The sequence below is a fragment of the Papio anubis genome, chromosome 1 (assembly GCF_008728515.1).
Source record: "Papio anubis isolate 15944 chromosome 1, Panubis1.0, whole genome shotgun sequence".
Taxonomy (NCBI): Eukaryota; Metazoa; Chordata; class Mammalia; order Primates; family Cercopithecidae; genus Papio; species Papio anubis.
The window spans coordinates 193415601-193442027 of record NC_044976.1 but is presented as its reverse complement, the minus strand read 5'-3'; the positions used below and the strand labels follow the sequence as shown (position 1 = coordinate 193442027).

General features: G+C 45.4%; 2 protein-coding genes and 2 non-coding genes across 13 annotated transcripts in view; 3 read left to right on the top strand and 1 right to left on the bottom strand.

Annotated features, from left to right (window-relative positions):
• RCSD1 (RCSD domain containing 1) overlaps window positions 1-3546 on the top strand; it is a 76537-nt gene extending 72991 nt beyond the window's left edge. For all 3 annotated transcript variants that reach the window (XM_003893506.5, XM_021930931.2, XM_009193205.2), the window contains one exon: window positions 1957-3546. In XM_003893506.5, the coding sequence (XP_003893555.1) occupies window positions 1957-1989 (33 nt within the window). In that variant the 3' untranslated portion in view covers window positions 1990-3546. The remainder of the gene's footprint in view (window positions 1-1956) is intronic.
• Window positions 3547-11977: 8431 nt separating this feature from the next.
• MPZL1 (myelin protein zero like 1) overlaps window positions 11978-26427 on the top strand; it is a 71362-nt gene continuing 56912 nt past the window's right edge. For 2 of the 8 annotated variants that reach the window (XM_009193226.4, XM_021930919.2), the window contains exons 1-2: window positions 11978-12298; window positions 19384-19425. In XM_009193226.4, the coding sequence (XP_009191490.1) occupies window positions 12223-12298; window positions 19384-19425 (118 nt within the window). In that variant the 5' untranslated portion in view covers window positions 11978-12222. Of the gene's footprint in view, window positions 12299-18045; window positions 18070-19383; window positions 19426-19454; window positions 20002-26427 lie in introns of those variants that run through there. The other 6 variants (XR_640701.4, XM_009193222.4, XM_009193237.4 and 3 more) reach the window with 6 other exon arrangements.
• Window positions 12435-12506, top strand: TRNAP-CGG. Its single transcript has one exon. It is a non-coding gene; the product is annotated as a tRNA-Pro (tRNA).
• TRNAP-AGG lies at window positions 13186-13257 on the bottom strand. Its single transcript has one exon. It is a non-coding gene; the product is annotated as a tRNA-Pro (tRNA).

Genomic DNA, 26427 nt, shown 5'->3' with positions numbered 1-26427 from the left:
AGGCAGGAGAGTCACTTGAACCCAGGAAGTGGAGGTTGCAGTGAGTTGAGATCGAGCCACTCCAGCCTGGGCGACAGAGACTCCGTCTAAAAATAAATTTATAAATGTTTTAAAAATAAATAAATAAACGTTTCTCAAACACTCATTATGTATCCAGTATTGTGTAGGGCACTCAGCTATGCCAGAGACTAACTTACCCAAACAAAGACATTCGAAATGTTTGGACATCAAATCTGAGACTTTGTTGTATTAACGATAAGTGCTGACTTCCTAATTGCCTGATTGAATTGCTTTCCAAGTCATTCCCCTTGGTTTCTCAACATTTGATTTGAAATTCTTTTCTCCCTGAGCTGATGAAATACATCCTTCTCTTGAGAATCCCCTACCTTTGTAACTTTGTAGTGTTTACTTTGTTCTTTCTTTCTTCTCCCTCCTGGTTAACTGGCAGGTCAACAGACTCAGTTCTTGGCCCTTATTTCTTCTCAGTTCTCCTGGGGACGCACTCCCTGCATTCCCACCTCCATCATCCCTCAGACACATTAACTGTCCTCCCCAGAGATCCCTCTGCCTCTCCTTCTTCTTCTCCCCTTTCCCCCTCCTCCTCCTTGACCCTCCCCAGCCCCAAGCATGACCAGTGCTTTGTGGGAGCTCAATCAGTAATGGAATTGTGGCAGGGCACAGTCCCTCACACCTGTGATCCCAGTATTTTAGGAAGGCGAGGCATGAGGATCGCTGGAGCCCAGGAGCTGGAGACCAGCCTGGGCAACATGGCGCAACCCCATCTCTATGATGATACCAGTGCTAGCCTTTCTTTTCTATCTCTACAATCACAACTCATTCCTAACAGAATTCCTGGTCTCCAGACTCACCCTACACATCATTGCCATATTCTTCTTCCTATAAATACCATAGGTTGCTCTCCTATCCCAAACCCTTTGATACTGCCCACTGAAAAATGGAGTTCATGCTCCTCCACGGGCTGGGCTTTGCCACCTGCCTAACCTTCGCTGTCTCCACGCCCCTCAACAGCGTGGCTGGGGCTCCAGCCAGCCTGCACCCTTCACCATTCCACAATAGGCAAAGCATCCCCTCATCCACTCCCTCAGCCTCTTTGCCCAAATGCCTGCACTGCCAGCTGAAATTGCCAGCAGTCCACTTAAACCCAGCCCTCACTGGTACCTGGAAGTCCTCTCACCACACCTCTATCTTTCCCTCCACAGGCCTTTTCTGATTGCTCTGAGGACAAATGCCCCCCTGCTCAGTATAATCCATTAGGATGGTCCACATCACACCCCACCTTGTACTGTGGTTACATTCCCAAATGTTTCCATTTCTCAGCTAAAGAACTGATGGAGACGAGGCTGGAGTCCTGGTACAGCTCCTAGCACAGAAGGATCTCGAAGTAATACCTTCTGAATGACTGTTGAATAAAAAGCTACTTTACTGTCCTTTGACTCAAGTGTTAGTCTTTTATTTTCAACTCTTTCTGTCCTTTTTCCATTTATATGCTGCCAAAGAATCTTGAGCAGAGTTTCAGGAGAGCACATTGAATGGGAATGAGTGAATAGGTAAGAGGCCAAGATAGAGGGAACTCAGGCATCAAGGGGTGGGCGGGGTCACTTGGTACTTGACGACTCAAGCTCTGATCTCTAGGTTAAAATCCTGACTTCACCACTTACTAGCTGTGTGACCTAGGGGATATAACCTCTCTGTGCTTTCATTGCCTCACCTATGACAGAGTTAATAGAAGTACCTACCTCATATTGCTTTCGTGAGGATTAAATAAGTCAATGCATTAAAAAATAAAACTAAGTCGGGCGCATAGCATTCTTATGACTATCATTCTTACTACTCCTACTGTTACTATTGCCTGATCCAGCATCCCTGAGGAGAGATACTGAGTGTCAGGATTTCCTCACCATTTTCCTAATTAATTCTTTCCTCCCCTGTTCACAGGATGACACTCCTGTCCAGGACACTAAAATGTGAAGAACAGCTCATTGTGCCCCAGTGATGAAGTTGCTGGACACATCTCTTTGCAAGTAGCAGCAACAGTCGTAGCAGCAGCAGACGAAGGCATTGCAGAGGCAGAATATGCTGAGAGTCTGGAGTCAGCCTGAAGACACAGGGTGGATTATTTCCTGGCCTCCACACCAAATGTTCCCTGGCAGATAGAGACTGGATCTGAGGGTAGCAGACTTTTATCAGTTTGAGTTTATGTCATTTGATGGACTTGGTTAAACAACAACTTACTGAAAACAATGCCGTGTGGCGATGAGTCCCAGGGGCACTGGTCAGCCTGTGGAGCCCTGGACGCTATCCACACTCACCCATCCCTGCAGCCGACCTCCAACCTCCGACCTCCGACCTCCGACCTGAGCTCTGATTTAGCTTATCAGATTTGCTTGGGTAAAGTTCCTTTTTATTGTTCTAAAGTGTTTACGGTTCTCAAATATCAGTTAAAAACTAATTTTAGATGGCCATAAACATAAAATAGAAATCCTGTAAGTTACAGAAGACCCTAAATTGTATCAAAACCCTAGAGACAACTTTTCAACTTGGTCCAAATTTGAACTGGCCAACCAGTCTTTAAAACATTGGACTGGAAGAGATAATGATTAAAACATTAAGAAAAAAAAAAAAAGTGTCTGCTCCATTCGCAGTAGCTTTTCCTGCCCTGTGCTTTTCCAGTTGGTGACCACCATGGGAGGTTGCTGCCTTGGCTCACTCCCTTCTCCTGCCCTTGAGAATGTGGAGAACTCCCATGGAGAGGCAGAATGGTAGGAGGTTTCATGTCCCGCATTGCATCTCCTCCTGAAAGCAAAGCAGTGATACCTGAATAATGGCGGCTGCCCAATTGATCCTGTGAGGATGAATTTGCATTTCCAGAATCCTTGAGTGTGGATTAGATGTTTCCTGGGAGGTGCCCTGAGTACCATGATGTGCAAGCTACATAATTAAAACATTTTTCTTAGTTTCCCTGGGAAGCTTTTCTTGACTCACAGCCCAGGTTCTTCTGGCCAACACAGGAGGAGTGAGTTGGGGTCTTTAGTCTCTTCTTATTGGGTAGCTCTTGCTTTAATATTCTGTTTGGTGAGTGTAGGAGGTTCTGCAAGGGACAGGGCGCCTGACTACCCAGTCTTTGACTTATATCCTCTCCCATCTTCATGCACTCCTGCTGAAAAATGTTAATCCAAATACACATTTAAACTTAGTGTTGGTCCTTATTCTGATCTGAGTATTTTAATGTCTCAATGTGCTGATTTGGTAGCTGGAAGAATTATTCTTCTGGAGGGCTGTTAGACTACATCCTACGCTGACTTCAGAAAACAGTCTCTCAGACAAAAAGGCCTTATGTCACCACTGGTACCTCAGTTTCCTCATCCCATTTACAGTTTTTCTAACTCCAGGGTAGTGTTTAGTGTTAATATTTGGGATTTTTTTTTTTCAAAACTATTTTTAAGTAGTTTGTAATTTGTAACAAACTTGTAACCTGGTTGAGACTGATATTGTCATAGTTATGATAAACTTTGGATATTAGCAGAATTTGGGAAATGTGTGTGTCAATTATTTTGAGATCTATAAACTTGTCTAGCTAGCTCACTAGCTTGCTATCCATCTAGCTACCATCCATTTATTGAGAGAGAAGTCTACCCCTAAACAATACTTGGTTTTATTTATATATGTCTTTGGGTTGTTTATACACATGCACTATCTGGGCAAGTACTTTGTGAATGTGTGCATGATTATGAGTGTGTGATGAAAAGGGCCACTTTACTTGAGGAAGGCATGGAACAGAAAGTATGAGATTTAGATATGAAAAATGAAACTGCATTTTTTCTTTCTTTTTTTTTTTTTTTTGAGACGGAGTCTCGCTCTGTTGCCCAGGCTGGAGTGCAGTGGCCAGATCTCAGCTCACTGCAAGCTCCGCCTCCCAGGTTTACGCCATTCTCCTGCCTCAGCCTCCCAAGTAGCTGGGACTACAGGCACCCGCCACCTCGCCCGGCTAGATTTTTGTATTTTTTAGTAGAGACGGGTTTTCACCGTGTTAGCCAGGATGGTCTCGATCTCCTGACCTCGTGATCCGTCCGTCTCGGCCTCCCAAAGTGCTGGGATTACAGGCTTGAGCCACTGCGCCCGGCCAGAAACTGCATTTTTCTTCTGGAGGGTCTAAACATAATAGCAGACAAGAAAGGGGCAGTAAAAATGACAAGAATGTGACATTGCGGGACCATGCTTGTGGGCATCAAAATACCTTTCTATCCCCCAGGTCTCCTGTTAGTCACATTATTTGGTCTACTTTGTGAAAAAAACAGAGGCCCCATTCCTAGGGCTTGTTCATCAATGAAGGGGGCTCTTGGCAGGGAACTCGCGAAGTGCAGGGACTGAGTTTTCTTAGTGCTGCAGCCCCACTGCTTAAAACTCTGCTTTCTCGAAGCAACCATGATCAGGTGTTTTATTTGCATGGTTGATACTGCAACTTCTAAATTTGGGATTAAAGAAATTCATCTGTGTTTTAAGTAGCACAAAGTTATTAACAGGCCAGGAAGACTGTTTCTTTCAGGCTTTCTTAATGGGTTTGAAAGAAAACACTGATCCTTCTACATCAACAGAGCTAAAGAAAGAGTCAGAGTCATTCTTCCACTATCTTTATAGTCTAGCTTGAATTTCAAACTGTGTCCTTCCTTATTCCAGAGAGGCAGCAAGAAAAAAATCCTGGATGCTTTGAAGGGATCTGCCACTATTTAAAAGGGGGTTGGGATTCTGTTTCAGCTGCATGTGGAACTAGGTAAGCTTCAGGGGCCTCAGAACTCCATGCTCCTCACTGATGTCACCCTGAACAATGCCCAGTTTTTCATGCAGGTTTTGTCCTATGACCAGTTAACTACATGTTCAATAAATATATGTCAAAGAAATAAATGCGTGAAAAGGCGACCAGTCCATCATCTTCTGATTAGGTTTTCTTGATTAGGTATGTGTTTAGTACAGCCGAATGAATAAGTTCACCTAGCTGCTGGTGACAGAAACCCAACTCAAACTAGTTGATGAAAAACAGAACTATACAGTTCAATGAATCTCTCCCCCTTTTTCAGTTTCATAGATCTGAAAAAAACAAACCTAAGTACAGTCACCCAAGTGATGTCAGGAATCTCTCATGGCATTGGTCTCTGCTTTCCCTCTTGTTGGCCGTATTCTCTTTTTCTTTTTTTAAAAATTATTTAATGAATTTTCCTTAATAGCTGCAGCCAAGGCTCGCTCACGCGAGCGCGCACGCTCTCTCTCTCTCTTTTTCTTTTCTTTTTTTTGACATGAGACAGAGTCTCACTCTGTCACTCAGGCTGGAGTGCAGTGGCACAATCACAGCTCATTGCAACCTCTGTCTCCTGGATTCAAGCAATTCTCGTGCCTCAGCTTCCCAAGTACTGCAATTACTTTTGCACCAACCTAATAGCTGGGATTACAAGCATGCACCACCATGCCCAGCTAATTTTTGTATTTTTTAGTAGAGACCAGGTTTCACCATGTTGGCCAGGCTGATCTCAAACTCCTGGCCTCAAATGATCCTCCCGCCTCAGCCTCCCAAAGTGGGATTACAGGCATGAGCCACCACGTCCAGCTGGTCATATTCTTAAGCAGGTTCTTCCCAGTCCGCAAACCCAGTGAAAGGGCTTACTCTTTCCCCATTACTGTGGGGAAAAAATCCTGTAGAGGCTTTCCATAGGCCCTATGCCCTGAATCAATCGTTACAACCAAGGAGATGCAGAGACTGCATGCCCTTTCCTGGAGCTAGGAGCTAGGTGAGTCAATCCTGCACTGTCTCTACAAGGCCTGCAAAGGCAAGCAAGAAGATTCCCCAAAGTGAAATCAGGGTGCTGTTACCAAAAGAAGCTATGAAGGCAGGCAAAAAACAACAGCTGTTTCCCACGGGACAAAACCCGAAACACCCAATTCCATTGTTTGCTTCAAAATTAAATTTTATTTGACCCCAACTAGTTCCAGTCAAGTTTTTGCTCGATGGACCAGGTGAAAAAAAGGATAAAAAGAACGTCTCTATATAATGCATGATTGGGTGGTTTATGAAGATATCAAAAGCACTGAACAAAATCCAAATGCTCACATAAAATGGGATTAGGTTTCATAAGCCACCCAAGAAAATCAGTCTCATTTTTTATATAATAATGTATTACTGTGCCCAGAGCTAACCTGTAGCTCTAGGGGAGTACAATGTGTTTGTATTATTCTTCATTGTACACAGTGCCTCAGATATGGTAGGTACTCAATAAATATTTGTTAAATAATGAATGACTGAATTGATTTAAGAGCTGAGATGGGATTTTTTTCAACAATCATCCCTGCTTAACACCTCTCTTAACTGATAGCAAACACCTGAAATGTCCTCATTAGCTTCCTTCAATATGCAGATACTTCTGAGAGAGATCATTATTTGAAGCCTCCTTTGTCATTTATACCTAGGTGTGAGAAGTTTCTTGAGACCCTTCCCAGAGGGGGTCACAAAAGAGGAGCAAAGTGCACAAAATTCTAGGGTCAGGAGACACACTTTTCTGCCTTCCCAGTTTTGTTGGGGTAACCCAGGCTCCCCACGAGCCCTGTGCTGGATGTCCTGATCACAGTGGCTATGGATGCTGACAAGAGACCATTATTCCAGTTTTGCCCTCAAATCCCAGGAGAGCTGTGGGAACTCCAGCGAAGTCTCACTGTGGTCAAATGGGGCAGGAAACTGGTTCTTTGAGACTCCTCAGAGGAGGAAGACATGACGAATGTATTACATGCCTCAGAGGGTAAAGGAAGCCAAAAGAGTAAAACCACCCACATCCAAAACAGGAACTAAGAGACGTCTTACACATCCTCCTAATCCTGAAAAGCTGTGGGGCTTCTCCATGGGAGCTGGAGCAGCCAGGAAGACACTATGAAGGAAGAGGTCAGAAAAGGCTAGGATTCTGGGCAGGCGCGGTGGCTTATGCCTGTAATCCTAGCACTTTGGGAGGCCAAAGTGGGTGGATCACTTGAGGCTGGGAGTTCAAGATCAACCAGCATGGTGAAGTCCCGTCTTTATTACAAATACAAAAATTAGCCGAGTCTGTTGGTGTGCCTGTAATCCCAGCTACTGGGAACCCTGAGGCAGGAGAAACGCTTGAACCCAGGAGGTGGAGGCAGCAGTGAGCTGAGATGATGCCACTGTACTCCAGCCTGCGTGACAGAGTAAGACTCGGTCTCAAAAAAAAAAAAAAGAAGAAGGCTAGGATTCCCCCTGAGTACTGCTGTAAGTAATGACTCTAGTCCTTCATGATGTAATTTTACATAGAAATTTGAGAAAGTGGCCGGGGGTGGTGGCTCACACCTGTAATCCCAGCACTTTGGGAGGCGGAGGCGGGTGGATCACCTGAGGTCAGGAGTTCGAGACCAGCCTGGCCAACATGGTGAAACCCTGTCTCTACTGAAAATACAAAAATTAGCTGGGCATGGTGCCACACACCTGTAATCCCAGCTACTCCAGGGACCGAGGCAGGAGAATCGCTTGAACCTGGGAGGTGGAAGTTGCAGTGAGCCGAGATCGTGCCATTGCACTCCAGCCTGGGTGACAGAGTGAGACTGTCTCTAAAAAAAAAAAAAGAAAAAGAAAAGAAAGAAATTAAAGAAAGTTACTCTAACTTGGGTAAACCCTTAAGTCAGTTACCACACTTATCAGTTTCTTCTGTTTTAGAGAATGAGTAGACTGAACTGCACTTTAACCAGCATGCAGAAACAAAATTCTAGAATAATTATGTGATTGGTACTCAAAGGATGGATATTACCAAGACACAGATACTCATTCCTCTCCAAGAAAATAATGGCCTCTTCAAACAATAGGACCTCCAACACTAGTCACTGCTGTTTGACTATCTAAGGAAGCCATGTGTACTAGACAGTGCCAGGCACATCCCCATCACAGCTGCACCTGGCCTCTCAGGAGTGATACAAACAGGCTTATTGACCACCTCTGGAAGCAGAAGGGATGGAGAAGCACAACAGGGCCTGCTTTACATTGCTTCTAATTCTGTGTCTCTATTCATTCTACCACAAAAAAAGAAATGCAGTTTTAAGACCCCTGTTTTCTTTGTGGCTTAAAAATGTTAATTATCCTTATTTTTTTCTCATTGTAAAAGCAATGCATCTTTCTTTTAGAAAATTGGTGGGGGGAAAGAAAAAATTTTAAGAAGCAAATAAAAAAGTATTTTTAAGTCCACTATCCAGGGATAACTAATGTTACTATTTTATGGATTTTCTTCTTTTTTTTTTTCAGTGCATTATATACGTTTGTTTTAATTCTTGGTTGGTGCAAAATTGGGATTTTACTATATCTAATTTTCTCTTTCTTTTTTGTAACATGCTGTCATGAGCATGTCTTCATAAAGAATCACAAGTTTGATCATGAAAACGATACATTTTTGTGTTAACCAGAAACATCTGACCAGAACTAGCTCTGTATAAAACACAGGGTAATAAGATCAACAGGTAATAAGATTCCCTGGTAGAAGTGAAGGTGTCCTAGTGGAGAGCAGTTCTTTCACAATCTAGATCTAAGATTCATATTATCCCTCCGACCTCATGTACTCTCAAAACTTAAAAACAAGCAAAACCTTTTGAATGAAAAATGAAGAGGCTGAGGGAGTTCCAAGAATTCATTAATAGTGGTTCAATGAAGGGACTGCAAAATTCAGAGGGACACATGATCTAAACCTCATAAAAAGGATCATTGAGGGAAACCAAATAGAAATGTATTTAGCAACACGTAGCTGAAGCTTTTGCTGGATATTGGACTAGAATCTGGAAAAAGACACGAATTTTCAGTCAGATCCAAGTTTCTGTTTAAATTGGAGGAAGGCTTGCTGTGGGTGACACAAGCCTACCAAGACAACTGCCATGGCCTTCTCGTACACAAGCAGCAAACAAGGCTCAGCATATGAGCATGAGGCCAGTCCTGTGTGCCAAGTTAGCGAGAAGGTTCCTTGGAGTAGTGAACCCATGTAATTAATTGTATTCTCATTTCTAAGGACTGACCTTGCTAGACAGAGCCAAGTCTGCACCACTTAAGCCTAAATTGGGTAAGAATTCAGTGGCCAGCAAATCTTAGTTATTAAATAGTCACTGAATCCTCATTACAAGTGATTTAAATGCCCATTCACAGTTTCAATAATGTCATCCCGGAGTTATTCTAATCATCTCCCAATGGATTTACTAGTTTTCTAATTTCTTTTACTCCCTTTTACACCTCTGACCCCAAGTCAAAATTGTTGTTGTCAATAATACTTTTAACATTATCACCATTCTCAAAAGCTTTGATGCCATCAAAACCCTTAAATGAAATTAAAAGATGAAATCATGGGCTTTAAAGTTCTCCAAGAGCCACTGGTCCTCTTCTTCCACATTTCCATCTTACTTGTTAACCAGCCAAGCCACGCTCCTTAGCACATAATTGCATCAAGAATTATAAAAGTGGCCAAGGACCAGTGTTTATCCCTGTGACCAGACCAACTCTGGGATTGTGTTCTAAGGAAATATAATCCAAAGTACATATAAAGGGGCCGGGTGCAGTGGCTCATGCCTGTAATCCCAGCACTTTGGGAGGCGGAGGTGGACAGATCACTTGAGCCCAGGAGTTGGAGACCAGCCTGGGCAACATAGTGAAACTCCATCTCTACAGAAAAATACAAAAATATTAGCCAGGTGTCGGTGAACTAGCCAGGTGTAGGTGGCACATGCCTGTCCCAGCTACCTGGGAGACTGAGGTGGGAGGATCACTTGAGCCCAGGAGGTTGAGGCTGCAGTGAGCCATGATCGCACCACTGCACTACAGTCTGAGTGACAGAGTGAGACCCTGTCTCAAAAAAAAAAAAAAAAAAAATTATATACACAAAATTTCAATGAAATGTTTGACACCACTTACTTATCATACAGTGGAAGAATAATTAAGAAAAGGATGTGCCATTAACTTGATGGGATACTATGAAGCCATTACAAACAACTTAAAGGAATGGAAAAGCAGACTTGCGAACTTATTTTCATTTTTTATCCCTCTCCCCAGGCTTGGGAAATTAAAACAACAACGAACAAAAACAAACAAACAAAAAACACTTGAGAGTGTATACTCAGCAAAGATAAAAGAAGTGTCCAGCTCTGTCATGTACCACGCATATGGTGAGTGGCAGGAATGAGTCAGAGCTTCCAGGAGTGGGATGAGCTCAGGCAAGGCAGAGAGAGCCCCAGCGAAGGCACGGCACACTCTCAAAGGGAAGGAGGGTGACACTTAGCTGCTCAGGACTTGCCCTAATGAAAACTCTCTCCCCAACCTTCCCCACCCTTGACCACCCTCAAACTACCAAACAGTGTGTTAAAAGCAATATCCAGTCGGGCGCTGTGGCTCAACCCAACACTTTGGGAGGCCTAGAAAGGCCGACCAGGTGAGGTCGGGAGTTCGAGACCAGCCTGACCAACATGGAGAAACTCTGTCTCTACTAAAAATACAAAATTAGCCAGGCGTGGTAGCCCATGCCTGTAATTCCAGCTACTCGGGAGGCTGAGCGGGGAGAATCGCTTGAACCTGGGAGACAGAGGTTGAGGTGAGCCGAGATCGCACCATTGCACTCCAGCCTAGGCAACAAGAGCGAAACTCCGTCTCAAAAAAGAAAGAAAGAAAGAAAGAAAAGAAAAAAAGCAATATCCAGTTCTCACACCTTAGGTCAGTGGGAGGAAGAAAAGTGGTCTCAGACAAGCAGAGAGTGTCAATAGTTTTACGCACTTCCAAACAAATAGAAGGCGTAGACAGGGCTGCCCACCTTAGACCTGGGCCCTGTACCAGCCAGCGACAGGGCTCTCTACAGCGCCAGAGTGGGCTAAAGAAAGGTTTTTCAGTGCTCGCTGTTTGTTCTGAGGTGTCTTCACTGCATTTCCCCTGTTACGCTCCCCACGGGCAGGAACCCTGGTCCTGACCTCCTATGGCTAAGTGTCGTCCCAAAAGCTCACTGACATTAAAAGGAAGGGAGGGAGAGAGAGAGAGAAAAGAGCAGAGAAGCGGGTGCACGTGGGAAGCTCTCGGTTAGCAGGTGAGAAGGCAAAAACACCACCAGGACCTAGAAGAACGGTCTGCCCAGGCTACAGAGCAATGGGTTCCTTTTATGCTAAACTGAAAGTAGCCTAAGAATGCAAGAGCGTTTTAGAAATAAGGGACCTCTGCAACTTGGCCACAAACCGCAAGGAGCCGGAGTGCAGGGTGGCGGGCGGGGGTCGTGGGGCGGGGGGAAGCGGTGAGAGCAGTCCGAAAGCAGGCAAGACGAGCTAGACCCCCAGGCCGGGAAACCACACCCGCGGGAGACCCCGCACTCGGACTCCAGCTCTTCTGGGCGGAAGGGCCGTAGGGCAGGCTCAGATTTTCTGCTGGATGGGAGGGAGGAGACCAGGCCCACTGCCACTGCCCTCTCTCCTCCAACCTACCAAGGTACCAATCTTCTCCCCCACTCTCCAGTCCCTTTTATACGCCCCAGCCCCCAGTTCTCCCACCCTCCAGGACCTCGGGAGTTCCTAGACCAGCGCCACCGCCAGCTCCTAGCCCTGTGGACTTATGTGAGCGACTTAACATTTCTGAGCCTCAGTTTCCTCATCTGCAAATGGAGATACAATGGCACCTAGGTGATTATTACGAATATCAGGTGAGTTCAATACAAGCAAAGGGCTTAAAAGAGTTCATTACCCCCAAATGAAGGTTCGGGGAGTTAATATTCACTCTTTCGTCTCCCACCACCCCTTTCTTAGCCAGGATTCGGGTATTCCCTTCCCTCGCCCGAGTTCCCCATCTTCATTCACCGACCCAGTCGCGGAGCGAGCAGGCCCAGCTCTGCGTGCACTGACGCGCTGGGCGAGGCGTGGCCAAGTGCAGAGGTCCCTTATTTCGAAAACACTCCTGCATTCTTAGGCTACTTTCAGTTCAGCCTAAAAGGAATCCATCGCTCTGTAGCCTGGTCAGGGCGTTCTTCCAGGTCCTTGTGGTGTTTTGCCCTCTCACCTGGACGGGGGACCTGGCACCGGTCTGCGTCCTGAGGCGCCCTGCCCCCTGCGCACTTTCCTCAGCCGGTACTCCCGGCGCCCGCCAACACTGCGAGTAGAACCGCCGGGGCCAGCCCGGGCTCCGGAAGGCGGCTTCCGGGAGCGCGTGAGAACGTGGAGGCCATGCCGGCGATGGGGGGTTGGAACGGCCGGACCAGGCAAAAGCCTGTCCCTCCCTGCTCCTCTACGCGGCTGGGCGGTAAGCGCTCCGGACCGGAGGCTTAGGGAATCAGAGGACACGCAGCAGAAGGGTCGCAGGTTGTGGTTGTTCGGAACGTGAGGCGAGAGGCGGAACAAGGCTGAAGGGAAGCGCTGGGAGCGCCTTTGCCGAGAGCGGCTCGTTGGTCTAGGGGTATGATTCTCGCTTCGGGTGCGAGAGGTCCCGGGTTCAAATCCCGGACGAGCCCAGGCTTTTACCCCCCCACCTACACCCAAAATTTAAAAACAGATTTTTCCCCCCTGTCCCCCATATTCCATTCAGAAACTTAAATGAAAGCATACTGGCCCCATGAGCTCAAATGTTGATCCCCTTTGTGTTTTGAAGCGAAGGACCATGTGAGCTCAATTAATACAACATATAGTTACTATACGCCCAAGGGCAACGCATTCAAATTGCTTTGTACCATGTGAAACACACACTTGAAAAACAGACGCCTAGTGCGGAATCCTGTGCACGCCTTTAACTCCTCCAAACGAGCAGGGGGCGTCATGGATTAGCAGGTCCCGGGGTTCGGGAATGAGCATTTCCGAGGAAAGGGGCGCTCGGGAGATACCCCCCCGGTGCTGGACACTGTCGTGGATGAGTTTAAACCACGCCATAGGCAACCAAGAGCAGATCTCCCGATGTCTCTGTACATGCGCTGCATCCAGGAATAGACAGGTAGGAACGACGTTTTCATAGTACAATACTACATTACTAGCAAACTTTTTGCATTTTCAAAATGAGGCCTTCTAATGGTATTCCAACGTGGAGTGTGCTCCAAGTTTCTAAAAGTCTCAATTTTGTGTTTTACTCTGACCAACCTGTGTTTATTACGTTTAGTAATCTACCTACAAAACATGCACCTAGGAGATTACTACAAAAGAGGGCTCGTCCGGGATTTGAACCCGGGACCTCTCGCACCCTAAGCGAGAATCATACCCCTAGACCAACGAGCCGACACGCTTCTGGGTTGCCGTCATCGCTGAGGAATGCATAGCTATTTAGTCAGGCGCCCTCATGTGGTTGTTCGCATGTTAGGATTCGATCTTTGGGTTGTGTTTGCTTTCTATAGATTATGCGTTTTCAATTTTCTTTCTTTTCTGTTTTGCTCTTTAAAAATCAGTAACACAGAAGAAAGCAAAGTAGTTGTCACTATCAGTATAATATCCACCTGTTATTTCGAAAACTGTAATTTTATTTCTATTCATGGCTAATAAATGGCTCTGAGTGTGGGACAATGTCACTGTGGCAGATTCCAGACTCTCTCCGTTACTGGGTTCTGGATGTTTCATTCGTTCTCTTTCGCACTTTTCTGTAATGTTGAAATCTCGGTTTCTTGCCGATATTTTTTATTGTAGTATTCAAAGCCCCACCTATTTAGCCTTGTGAATTCTCATCTCTGTTTTTACTCAGTGTTCTCTTCAGCTGGAAAACCTGTTTGCTTTTGGATAAATCCCAAACTCTAACCTTCCCAGAAAAAGATCCTTTAACATATCAAAACCAATTGTATGTGGTAAATAACTGGGTTTCAATCTTATCTCCTCTAACTGTAACTTCCTAGAGTGCAAGACACCTACACCAACACTGATTTGTACTGTAGAATTGGTAACCAATTGTGTGATTGCTGTTCGATTGTCCCAATATCTTTAATTAGATATAGTAGGCATGGCTTCTTAACTATATTTTAAATTCTTTTTTTTTTTTCTTTCTTTTTTTTTTTGAAACGGAGTCTCGCTTCGCTCTTTCGCCAGGCTGGAGTGAAGTGGTGTGATCTCGGCTCACTGCAACCTCCGCCCCCTCCGCCCTCCAGGTTCAAGCGATTCTCCGCCTCCGGAGTAGCTGGGATTAGAGGCGCAGGCCACCACGCCCAGCTAATTTTTGTATTTTTAGAAGAGACGGGTTTTACCATGTTGGACAGGCTGGTCTCGAACTCCTGACCTCAGCTGATCCACCCTCCTCGGCCTCCCTAATAGGATTACAGGCGTGAGCCACTGCCCCTCGCCTAAATTCTTTTTTTTTTTTTTTTTTTTTTTTTTTGCGACGGAGTCTCGCTCTGTCGCCCATGCTGGAGTGCAGTGGTGAGATCTCAGCTCACTGCAAGCTCCGCCTCCTGGGTTCATGCCATTCTCCTGCCTCAGCCTTCCGAGTAGCTGGGACAACAGGCGCCTGCCACCAGGCCCGGCTAATTTTTTTGTATTTTAATAGAGACAGGGTTTCACCGTGTTAGCTAGGATGGTCTCAATCTCCTGATCTGGTGATCCGCCCGCCTCGGCCTCCCAAAGTACTGGGATTACAGGCGTGAGCCATCGCGCCCGGCCCTAAATTCTTAAATACTTAGCATTGAGGCTTACCATAGGAAAGCTAGTGCTCAATGAATAATTCTGAATGGTTACAATTTGTCCCAAATTCCATAACAATAGAAATTTTAGGTGCTTTGTTTGTTTGTTTGTTTTGTTTTTTGATACAGGGTCTCACTCTGTCACCCAGGCTGGAGTGCAGTGGCATGATCATGGCTCACTGCATTTTAGTACTTTTGTTACCGGAAAAAGGGATCTTCACCCAGACCTAGAGAGAGGGTTCTTGGATCTCGTGCAGGAAAGAATTCAGGTTGAGTTGCAGAGAGTAATGAAAGCAGCAAGTTTATTGGAAACTACTCTTACAGAGCAGGACATCCTCAGAAAGTAGGAGGAGAAACACCCTGTCCTTAAGTTTTTCTTATAGAGTGATCTTACCTATGTAAAAGCTAAGCTAAGCTGTGCCTACATGCGGGTGAGCAGACAACATGACAAAATTTGTTACTCTATTTATTTATTTAATTTATTTGAGACTGAGTCTGGCTCTGTCGCTTAGGCTGGAGTGCAGTGGCCGGATCTCAGCTCGCTGCAAGCTCCGCCTCCCGGGTTTACGCCATTCTCCTGCCTCAGCCTCCGGAGTAGCTGGGACCGCAGGCGCCTGCCACCTCGCCCGGCTAGATTTTTGTATTTTTTAGTAGAGACGGGGTTTCACCGTGTTAGCCAGGATGGTCTCGATCTCCTGACCTAGTGATCCGCTCGTCTCGGCCTCCCAAAGTGCTGGGATTACAGGCTTGAGCCCCCGCGCCCGGCCTACTCTCTTGATTTAAAGAAGACAATTATTGGTGAATACATAAAAGCATAACTATGATATCTTAAAGGCATATATTGCTGTGGATATTAGGACATTTGGACTTCTTGCTGTTGTAGGAGTGGGTCCTAGAGATCTTCAGGCTGTTTACTTAACTATAAACATCCCATGACTATGGGTCGTGGCAGGCAAGGAGTGTGCCTTCTTAGTCCTAAAATGGAGCCGAACTTAAAATGGCGTTATTCTAGCTTTCCTAGAATTCTGCTTCCATATCACGTTGACAAACACGTTGATAAACAGTAATTGTGAATTGTCATTCTAGCAAATAACCAACCAGATAGGAAACGAGTAGACAGAGTGACTATCCTAAATAGACCCATTCATTAATTTTATTTCATGTGTCATGCATTCATCGGTTTATTCATTCATTCATTGCTCATTCTTTTTTATCTTTTTCCGAGACAGAAATCTTGCTCTGTCACCCAGGCTGGAGTGCAGTGGCGCAATCTCAGCTCACTGCAACCTCCGCCTCCCGGGTTCAAGCAATTTTCCCGCCTCAGCCTCCCCAGTAGCTGGAATTAAAAAAGGCCGGCACCAAATGTATTTTTAGCAGAGACGGGGCGGTGGGGGCAGAGCGGGGTGTTTCGCCATGTTGGCCAGGCTGTTCTCGATCTGACCTCGTGATCCGCCCGCCTCGGCCTCCCAAAGTGCTGGGATTACAGGCGTGAGCCACCGCGTCCGGCCTGCTCATTTTTCAACAAACATTTAACAACAAGTACTGTGTGGCCGACTTCAGACTGTCAACTTTCTTCCTATGGTTTGACAACAGAAAATTATAGAAAATCTAGCACTGTCTTCACCCTTCTTTGTTTCATTTCAAACTGCCCTAACTTGAGTCTTCAGTTCTTAGGGCTCCAGGAAAGGAGGGAGGATAAGAATACCTTGTACAATGTTAACAAGTTCTAGATTGCCAGGATTGTGTATTCATCAAAATCTAACTGGAAAAAAATATGCCCTGGACACCTAAGAAGTTTATACTGCTTTTCTCCTTAAAATGAGGAAGCCATAGAATATAACTGGTTAGAGAAAATAATGTAACCACTTCAGATATCTGAAAGCCTCAGTCTCAAGGAGTCTCCCTGCTCGCTCTCTTTTCCCATTTGAATTTACTATCGCTATTATCATTTTAGGTTTTTTTCCCCCAACTTCTACTTCTCTCTAATCATTAAAAGGAACTTGTCTTTTACTCGGCAGACCAAATACTTGAGTATTTCATTTGACTGTCGTAACAATGATGCAGAAAGACTGACAATAACAAAACTCAGAATATTGATTGCTTCATTGACAGTAGGAAACATCCTTATTTGGTAGCAGAAAGGCCTGCGCTATCTGTCCAGGCACATGCTTCCCTAGAATTAGGTCCTTGTGAAGCAGATGCAGTACACAGATGGTTGCAGGGCCCAGGAAGACAGTGTATCTTGAGGAAAATTCTATCCCAGCTACAGTGAATTTAGAAGTCTGGCAACACAGCCTTCTCCTGTAAGAATTAACACCTCCCTAAAGACCCTTTTACCCTTGTTCCCCCGAATTGGTGTCTCTGTGCCCAGGGGAAGGAGACACTAGAACTCTAATTTTCCAATTTTCAAAATTTTCTAGCAACAATGCTTCTGGATTAAGACATTCTTTGTGAAACTGATTTGGCTTCAGGCAAATCTTTCTCAAGGTGGCCCGGGATTCCTCTTTGAATCTGTCTGATTGTTATCTGTGAGGAGTCAAATTCTCAGGGTTCCTGGAACAACACTCACATTCCAGTTTTCCTCTGGCAACAGATCTTGAAGACAAGGATAGACAGGCTAGAAATTGAGACTCTTTTTCTCTTCATTATATTCTCATCCAATTTATATCCAGTCCTGCAGTTCTTTTTGTGAAATGTCTCTCAAATCCTGTCTTCTTATCCCCACTGTCAATACCTTATTTCCTGCCCTCTTCATTCTTGCCCTGCTGCAGTGGTTACCTTTTTAAAACACAGATCTGAACTTCCTACACCCCTTTCACCACTCTCCACTGCCTCCAGAAAAAACAACTCAAGGCTCTTCAAAATATGACCGCAGCCTCCTTTCCTGGCATTCTGTCTTCCCCTCTTCCCCTCACTCCCCTCAAGTTGCAAACCTGATGTTTCTCACACTTGGTAGGTGGTTTCATTTCTCGATGAATGTGCTTTTCCTGTTTTCTCGGTTCTCTGAGTTTTCTTTTCCTGTTTTCTCTCTGGTGAACCTTTATTCATCGGTTCTCTGAGTTTTCTTTTTCTTTTCCTGTTTGCTCTCTGGTGAACTTTTATTCATCCTTGGTGAATCTTTCTAGATGCTTCTTGGGCCAGTGGATTTTGGGAGAGCGAGGTATATGTGGCTGAGGTACATCACAATCAGCAGAGAAGCTTTAAACACTGCTGAGTGTCACTGTCTCTGCTGGCTTTGGGTTTCATCCTTATTCACTCTTCCCCCCCTCCCTTTTTTTTCCCCCCCGAGACACAGTCTCGCTCTATCGCCGAGGCTGGAGTGCAGTGGCGCGATCTCGGCTCACTGCAAGCTCCGCCTCCCGGGTTCACGCCATTCTCCTGCCTCAGCCTCCCGAGTAGCTGGGACTACAGGCCCCCGTCACCACGCCAGGTAAGTTTTTGTATTTTTAGTAGAGACAGAGTCTCGCCCTGTCGCCCAGGCTGGAGTGCAATGGCGCCTGATTTCCTCTCACTGCAGCCTCCGCCTCCCAGGTTCAAGCGATTCTCCTGCCCCAGTCACCCGAGTAGCTGGGTATAGTCGGGCAGCACGCCACCATGGCCGGCGAATTTTTTTGTATCTTTTGGTAGAGACAGGTTCACCACGTTGGCCAGGCTGGTCTCGAACTCATGACCTCGTGATCTGCCTGCGTCGGCCTCCCGAACTGCTGGGATTACAAGTGTGAGCCACGGCGCCCAGCCCTCATTTTTACTCGAGTACTTGTTTGTGTACCCCTAGTAGAGGATGTGCTTCTTGAGAGTAAAGCCCAGGCGTTCTACATCCATGGTTCAATTAATGCATTGGTATCTTTTCCAACCTATGGCATGTAAGACACACTTCAAAAGGATCTGCTGACAGAAATAGGGCGAAGTGGTTCTGGTATTTTTTTTAAGTTTTTTTTCTAATGTTCTTATAATTTTGCTGTACTACAGTGTTAGCTAAAACAGCACAGCTATCAGGAATGGCATTGTTAAGACTGACCTTAGACAAAACCCTGAAGTGACAGGTTGCATTTTGGGTTCTCACCATACTCTTCCCCGGCTCTTGTCGTAATTGTCTAAAGCTTGTTTCCCTTCCTCACCGCATCAGCCTCCCACCTGAATCTTCCCTGTTCCTCCTTCACACTCATCTTTCTTGTGCCCCTGTCCCTCCATTTTTCCCTTTTGTAAGTCATTTTCATAAGAATCCTTCCAAATACTTCCCCTACTGATTAGACAACCCGTAGGTGGCAGACTGTTCTGGGCCAACGTAACCAAGTTGAGCAGGGCCAGCAATCAGTGTCGGGAACTTATGCAGGGCACTTCAGAATCAGTGTCGGGGAACTTCGGCATTCTATTTTTCACGGACACAGACAGGAATACTGACATGCAAAAGCAAAACAATCAAAAAGCATTTTTATTTGTTTTCCAGGTAGTAGGAAACCCGAGTTCCAGATTCCCATCCTTCTGAAGCCAGGAGGGAGGTTCCTAAGAGGAGGTTAGGACAAGATGGAGACTTCTTTTTAAACTAGCAGATTTCGCAAATTGCGACACATACATTATCTAGTCCACGCAAAGAAAGGACAGGCCTTGGGGACAGGGCAAGGGGAACGTGTTCCACCTGCACGACTGAATTAGAAGTCTCTCCCCCATGAATTGAACGCCTCACTATTTTTCATTCTGTCTTTTCTTTCTTTTTAAGGTAAATGAATTGTTTCTTTTTCGTTAGGTGAGGCCGGCAGAGACCAAGAAGAGCTGAAGCGGAGGCGAGGTTAGTACCCAGCAAAGACCCGTGGCGAGGAGAGACAATGAAGAGGACCATGGGACTGGACCCTGAGAAAGGCAAAGGAGACGCTGGCTGGCTGGGCCCGCAGGCGGACAGCCACGCAGGCAGGCGGAGGGCTCGGCTCGGCCTGGGACCGCTGCAGACCCGGCCTCCGCGCGGGGCCAAGCCGCCTGGGTGGGACCGAGGAGGCGGGGCCTTCCCCGTGGACGGGTGATGGACAGCCTGTCTCTCCAATCGCGTCCTTAAAAGGGCGAGGGCAGGCCAATGAGCGGACAGCGAGGGCCGGAGCCGGGCTGAGGCTTGGGTGCAGAGTTGGCGAGCCGCGGCTGGGGCCGGAGTGGGGAGCGCAGCGTGTAGGTGCCACCCGGCTCGGGTGGCGGAGAGATCAGAACCGTCTTCCCCAAGCCGAGCCAACCTCAGCGGGGACCGGGGCTTAGGGGCGCGGCGGCGGCGACTGCAGCGGTTGGACGATGGCAGCGCCCGCCGGAGCCGGGGCGGTGATTGCAGCCCCAGACAGTAGTCGCTGGCTGTGGTCGGTGCTGGCGGCGGCGCTCGGGCTCTGTGAGTGATGCCAGGACCAGGGCTGGGGCCGGGGAGGGGGGCTCCCGGGCCCGGCACACGCCCCTCGCAGGCCAGGCGCGCGTGCTGAGACCCCAGGTGGGGAGGGGGAACCCAGCCCATGGGGAACGCGGGCCCCCGCGACGGGCCAGGAAGGCGCAGAGCCTCTTTCTTCTCCTTCCTGGATCCTCGAGTGCGGAGGAGGAGGGGAGAGCGCTCTATCTTGCTCCTTCCCGGGGGGCGGTCAGGGGGAGCGGGCCCGGCGGGCGGCTGCGGTGAGCCCTCGCGGCACCGCCTGCCCTCTCCTCACGGTGACTCTGGATCGTCTGGGCCCTCCCGGATTCTGATTCGGGAACTAGGGTTCTGGCGTTCTCCACCTTTGGGAGGTGGCGGAAGGTTGCAGGTTTTTCATTTGTAGGGCCTTTGTTGGTTCGTTTCCTGTTAAGCCAGGGTTTTATTGTACTTGTAAGTTGCCTTTCCCATGCTCTCATTCAGATTTAAGTCTCCGTAATAAGAGTCCTGGAATCTCATTTGCCTAATTTCCATCGTCTGCAAAACGCCAATATAAAATATTGTTACTTCAAGGTTAGAATGCAAAGAGCTTGGAATACCAGTGAGATGGCCTGGCTTAAAAGAATTTGGTCAAATCCATCATAATTCCAGACGTAGCCACCATAATTTGACAAGATACAGAGCATTAAAAAGCATAATTTTCCTAAAGGAAAAAAAAAAGCTCCTTTTTCTTACCAAATATTGTGACTCAAGCTTAAGGTAAACCTTGGCCTCAATTTATGGGAATTGGATGAGTTGTTTTATGGACATCTGAAGTGGTATCTGCCACAGGACTTTTCTGTGTTGTTCAAAGCAAAGTACTTGTTGCTGTCTCCGAATTCGGTTAAAAAATAGTTATAAAGAGGGCCAGCTGCTAAGAAACCGCGTAGATTTTTTTTCATTCCTTTTGTTTTCAAAATGTCAGTTGCATCACAGTATCTGAATACCAGAGTTTACTCAGTAATTTCTTTCTTCATGGAAAAGTTCTTAATATAATCCTTGGACCAGGGAAACTAGGTGAAGTTCTGTTGGATCACCAACTGTTCCACTTAAACCGTGATTCCAGGAGCTGTAAAGCGCAAAGGTAAAGTCTCCCTACCCTCCAGAGGTTGACAGATGATGACACACTTTGTATGAGACACAATCCATTCTGTATTTTGTCTTAGAAAAAAAGGTTAAAAGTGTGTTTGGTGGTGGTGGTATTTGTGTTTAATCAAACAAATAGAAAATAGCCTAAAATTAAGGTTCATCAGAAATATGCTTCAGACAATTATTATGCATGAGAGGTCAGACATTGCTATGGAGGACAAAGCAGTTAGGGTGATCTTAATTAAAATCGGGGTGTTAAACGTAGCAGGAGTGCAAAACTACATAGTAGTGGAAAGGTCACTAGAGTAATAGCCCCATACACCTTGGACGTTATTCTTCAGTAATGAAGATGAATGTTGATATGTACAAATCAACAGCTGATGTTATTGGTTCAATTTAGAAAATTATTGTATCTAAAATTGTTGCCAAATCACCGTTTTTCTGGTCATGGATACTGCACATAAGAGTTCATCTTTTACAGGAAAGCTTCTCAAGTTTTATCAAGACAGTTATTCAGCAAACATTTACCAAGCACCTTTTAAGTGTTAAGCACCAAGCTACTCTAGGAAAGAGAGTCCTCACCTTTGAATAATTTGCAATTCAGTGAGAGAAACACTGTGAAAAGTGCTATAAGAAGTCTATTTTTTTTTCCCTGCGGCAGGTGGTGGTAGGATGGGTCTCACTGTATTGCCCAGGCTGCTCTGGAGCTGAAACTCCTGGGCTCCAGTGATTCTTCTGCCTTTTCCTCCCAAGCAGCTGGTGCTACAGGTGTGTGCCACTGTGTAGGGTCAGAAGCACATTGGTAAAGATGTACTGTGGAAGCTTGAAGGAGGGTCATTATCTCAGATTGTAGTTCAGGCTACTGGAGGAAAGGAGTTTAAACTGAGTAGGCATGGAGGAGGAGCAGAAGTACATACAGAGTTATGAGTGAACCTGTTGGTCGTTCAGTATAGTGGGAAGTTGGACTGTATATAAGGGGGATGGTGGGAGTTGAGGCAGGAGAGCCTGCCAAGGGCACCAACTTACAAAAGGCCTTGTCTGCCACACTTAATCCAATGAGGATTTCTCTGTCTATTGAGAAGTGAAGGATGGCTTAGAGTGGGGTGAGGCTGAAGCCAGAGAAGGCAGAGGACTATTGTAATAATCCAAGGGAGGATGATGAAGATCTGAATTCAAGCATTGGGCCATGAAGAGAGGACACATATTCATGAGCCACTTAGAAAGTACATTTGATAGAGCTTGGAAACATTGATGCAGGCTTGAAAGAGGAGGTGGATAAAATGATCATAGGTTTTGGGCTTGGGAAGCTGGGCATATTTTTGGCCTTTTCACAGATGGGTAAATAGGAGTCTTGGGGGAAGAAGATGATGGAGATAATTTTGAACATGTTGAGTTTGAGATTCGGGTAAGACAGCCAAATGGAGATGGGCAGAAAACAATTGGATAGACAGTTCTGGAGGTGAGGAGAAAGTTCTGGTTGGAAATGGAGATTTGGAGAATTACGTGGCTAATAGTTAAAGCTTGGATTGTTTGGATGAGGTCATCCAGGGAAAATGCACTGAAGAACATCGCAGAGAGCCAAGGACAGAGTTCTGGGGTATATGAAACCTGAGAAAGAGGCTCTGTGACTAAGAGAAAAACCAGGCGAGTTTGGTATTTCAGCATTGTCAGATGAAGAGAGATTAAATGTGATAAGAATTCACTGAATTTGGCAATTGAAATGAGCACACAGTATATGAGGACTAAATCTCCATAATTTGTACCATCCATTTCAGTAAATGGAACCTGCATACATCTAATTGTGCAGGCCAGAAACCTAGGGTCCATGCCTGATTCTTCCCTGTCCTTCACATCCAATCAGTTCTCCCGTCTTTAAAATGCATCTGGAATTGATGTTTTTTCTACCTCCTCTCCTAGCCTTTTAGTCAAAGTCACCATCATTTCTTGCCTATATTACTATGATAGTCTTCCAGCTGCTCTTCCTCTTTTTCCCCCTCTGGGATTTTTTTTTTTTTTTTTTGGTTATGGAGTCTTGCTCTGTCTTGCCCAGGCTGGAATGCAGTGGTGCAATCTCAGCTCACTGCAACCTCCGTATCCCAGATTCAAGTGATTCTTCTTGTGCCTTAGCCTCCCAAGTAGCTGGGACTACAGGTGCATGCCACCATGCCTGGCTAATTTTTGTATTTTTTAGTAGAAACTGGGTTTCACAATGTTGACCAGGCTGATCTCGAACTCCTGACGTCGTGATCCACCAGCCTTGGCCTCCCAAAGTGTTGGAATTACAGGCCTGAGCCACCTCACCTGGCTGATTTTTTTTATTTTTAGTAGAGACAGGGTTTCACCATGTTTACCAGGTCTGGAAGTCCTGACCTCAAGTGACGGGCCTGCCTCAGCCTCCCAAAGTGCTGGGATTACAGGCATGAGCCACCACGCCCAGTACCCTGCTTGGTTCTTTTTAATCCATTCTTCACAACACTGCAAGAATGATTTTGTTAAAATGCAAATCAGATCATGTTGCTTTCTTGTTTAAAATCCTTAATGACTTCCCATTGCACTTGGAATGAAATTTAAACTTCCCATAGCCTAAAAAGCTCTTTGTGATCTGGTTTCTGCCTATGTCTGTGACCTCAACTTGTACCACCCACCACCCCCTTCTCACTATATTCAAGCCACCCTGCCATCTTTCTGCTCTGTGACGCCCATCCCACCTCAGGGCCTTTGAACTAGCTGTTCTGATGTTGCCCGGGGCAGGCTCCCTTTCATCATGGAGGCTTTAACGTAAGTTTCACTTCTTTAGGGAGACCTCTCTGACCACCTTATTCTAGGATACTTACCTGTTACTATTTGCTGGTTTGCTGTTTACCTCCTTATTGTAATTTCTATTTGGTTTTTCTTCTCTTTTTTTTCCTCCATCAGAATCTAGGACAGACAAAGCATCTGTCTTGCTTATAGAAGTTTCCTAGTGCTTAACATAGTGGATATGGTAGATGCTAAAAATATTTGTTAAATGGCAGTGAGGCATAGGCATGTCTTGACAACAGTTTGGTAGGAGTTTGCAATATGTAGTTATGATTTAGCATGGTATAAGTAGGTACTCAATATGTGTTTATGCAAGAAGAATATTTTTCCCAAGTGTGATTTCATGCATTGCTTGATTATTTCTCATTATCAGTTCCCTTGCCTTTTACTTGTTTACTAGTTGGGATAGTAAAATAGAAACTTAGTCCTATAAAATATATTTTTGTTTACTCCAACTCCAGAATATCCACTAGGCTTAGATGCTGCCAAAAGAAAAAGATAAATATTAAGTGAAAGACAGCTATATGCAAAAGTACATAAAATGCAAATTTGTGTTTTTACTAAGTCTAATTTATTATTCAACTTAAATGAACACCTACTAGGCACCAGGCACTGTTTATGTATGGGATGCAGCCGGGAGCCTAGATGCTAGTGAGAAGTGACAGACAGGAAACATCTACTCAAATAAATAATGCCAAAGGACAGATTAAATTCCCGACAGTCACAACTTTTAAGAAACTATGATTGATTTAATATGAAAATTTGCTGCAAATTTTTAAAAAATGGAACATCTTATTTGTATTACAAGATATTTTTAAAACTTACACGGGATATGTTGTAGGATTTCTTTAAAGGTTGATCTTTCCCACTGAGTTTTAAAAATGTGATTTAATTGGGAAAAACATAGCTTTTCAGAAATATTGCTGTTTCCCCTCCAGCCAGTAGATGCTGGTCTACCTCCTAAATATTTCTCACCATCCCCTTTGCATCCGCACTGAAGCTAATATAGTACAGCCACAATCACGTCTCTCCTGGATAATTACAGCCTTCTAACTGGAGCCTGAGTGTTTTTGAGTTGTATCTTTTATCTGAGAATTTGAATTATTTGTGTAAGACATGCATCTCATGTGTACCTCAACCTTGGAAAGATTTCTAATCTTGCTCTCTAAGACCACAGATGTCATTTTAAAAGGGAGAGTAAAATGGTAAGCTTTGGCATATAATTTATTATAAATTAGTCTTTAGCCCCATCAAAGGCAATATAATTATTAGAAGAACTAGAAGCATCTCCTGAGGTCTCAAGTGTCATATGGCTCTGAGACTTAACCCCTAAGGCTGGTGATATTAAGCCTTCATGTATCTTGAATGATATTCCTTTTTTCCTTTTCCACTCTTACTTTGCTAAGTCTTTTGACATTAGCAGTGCCCTAGAGTCCAGACAAAAGTCTTTGGAATTTTTGCTGCTGTAAGAAAGCAGAGGTCAGTTGACTCCATTCACCATAGTGCATAAATTGATAAATCGTAGTTTTCTCCTGGGATATTTATATCTTTGCCTTTAAACCCCTTTATTTATTCATTATCACTTTTTTTTTTTTTTTGGAGACAGAGTCTCGTTTTGTCACCCAGGCTGGAGTGCAGTGTGCAATCTTGGCCCACAGCAACCTCTGCCTCCCAGGTTCAAGTGATTCTGCTGCCTCAGCCTCCTGAGTAACTGGGATTACAGGCATGAGCCACCACGCCTAAATTTTTTTTTTTTTTTTTTTGAGACAGAGTTTCGCTCCTGTTGCCCAGGCTGGAGTGCAGTGGCATGATCTTGGCTCATTGCAGCCTCTACCTCCCAGGTTCAAGTGATTCTTCTGCCTCAGCCTGCCAAGTAGCTGGGATTACAGGCACCTGCCACCATGCCTGGCTAATTTTTTGTATTTTTAGTAGAGACAGAATTTTGCCATGTTGGGCAGGCTGGTCTCCAACTCCTGACCTCAGGTGATCCACCCACCTCAGCCTCCCAGAGTGCTGAGATTGCAGGCGTGAGCCACCGCATCCGGCCCTAATTTTTTTTTTTTTTTTTGTATTTTTAGTAGAGATGGGGTTTCACCATGTTGGCCAGGCTGCTCTCGAACTCCTGACCTCAGGTGATCCACCCGCCTCGGCCTCCCAAAATGCTAGGGTTACAGGCATGAGCCACCGTGCCCAACCTATTCATTGTCTTTCAATGCATGTGGCTACTGTAATTTTTTATTCACTTACAATTTTTTCTTGATCCCATTAGGCCTTTATCCAAGACGATTTCATTGATAAATCCTCCTTCAGTAGGTTTTTTCTTCTAAACTCAGAGTCTCTAGAAACTGTGATACCTTTTGATACCTCTGATCTTACTGTCAGAACATAGAGCTTGAGTAATTTTTTAGCAACAGTGATAGATTGAATCCAGTACTTAGGTTTAATTGATTGGGGTTAGAAATGGCAGTATGTCTTTGCCTATCCTGTGTA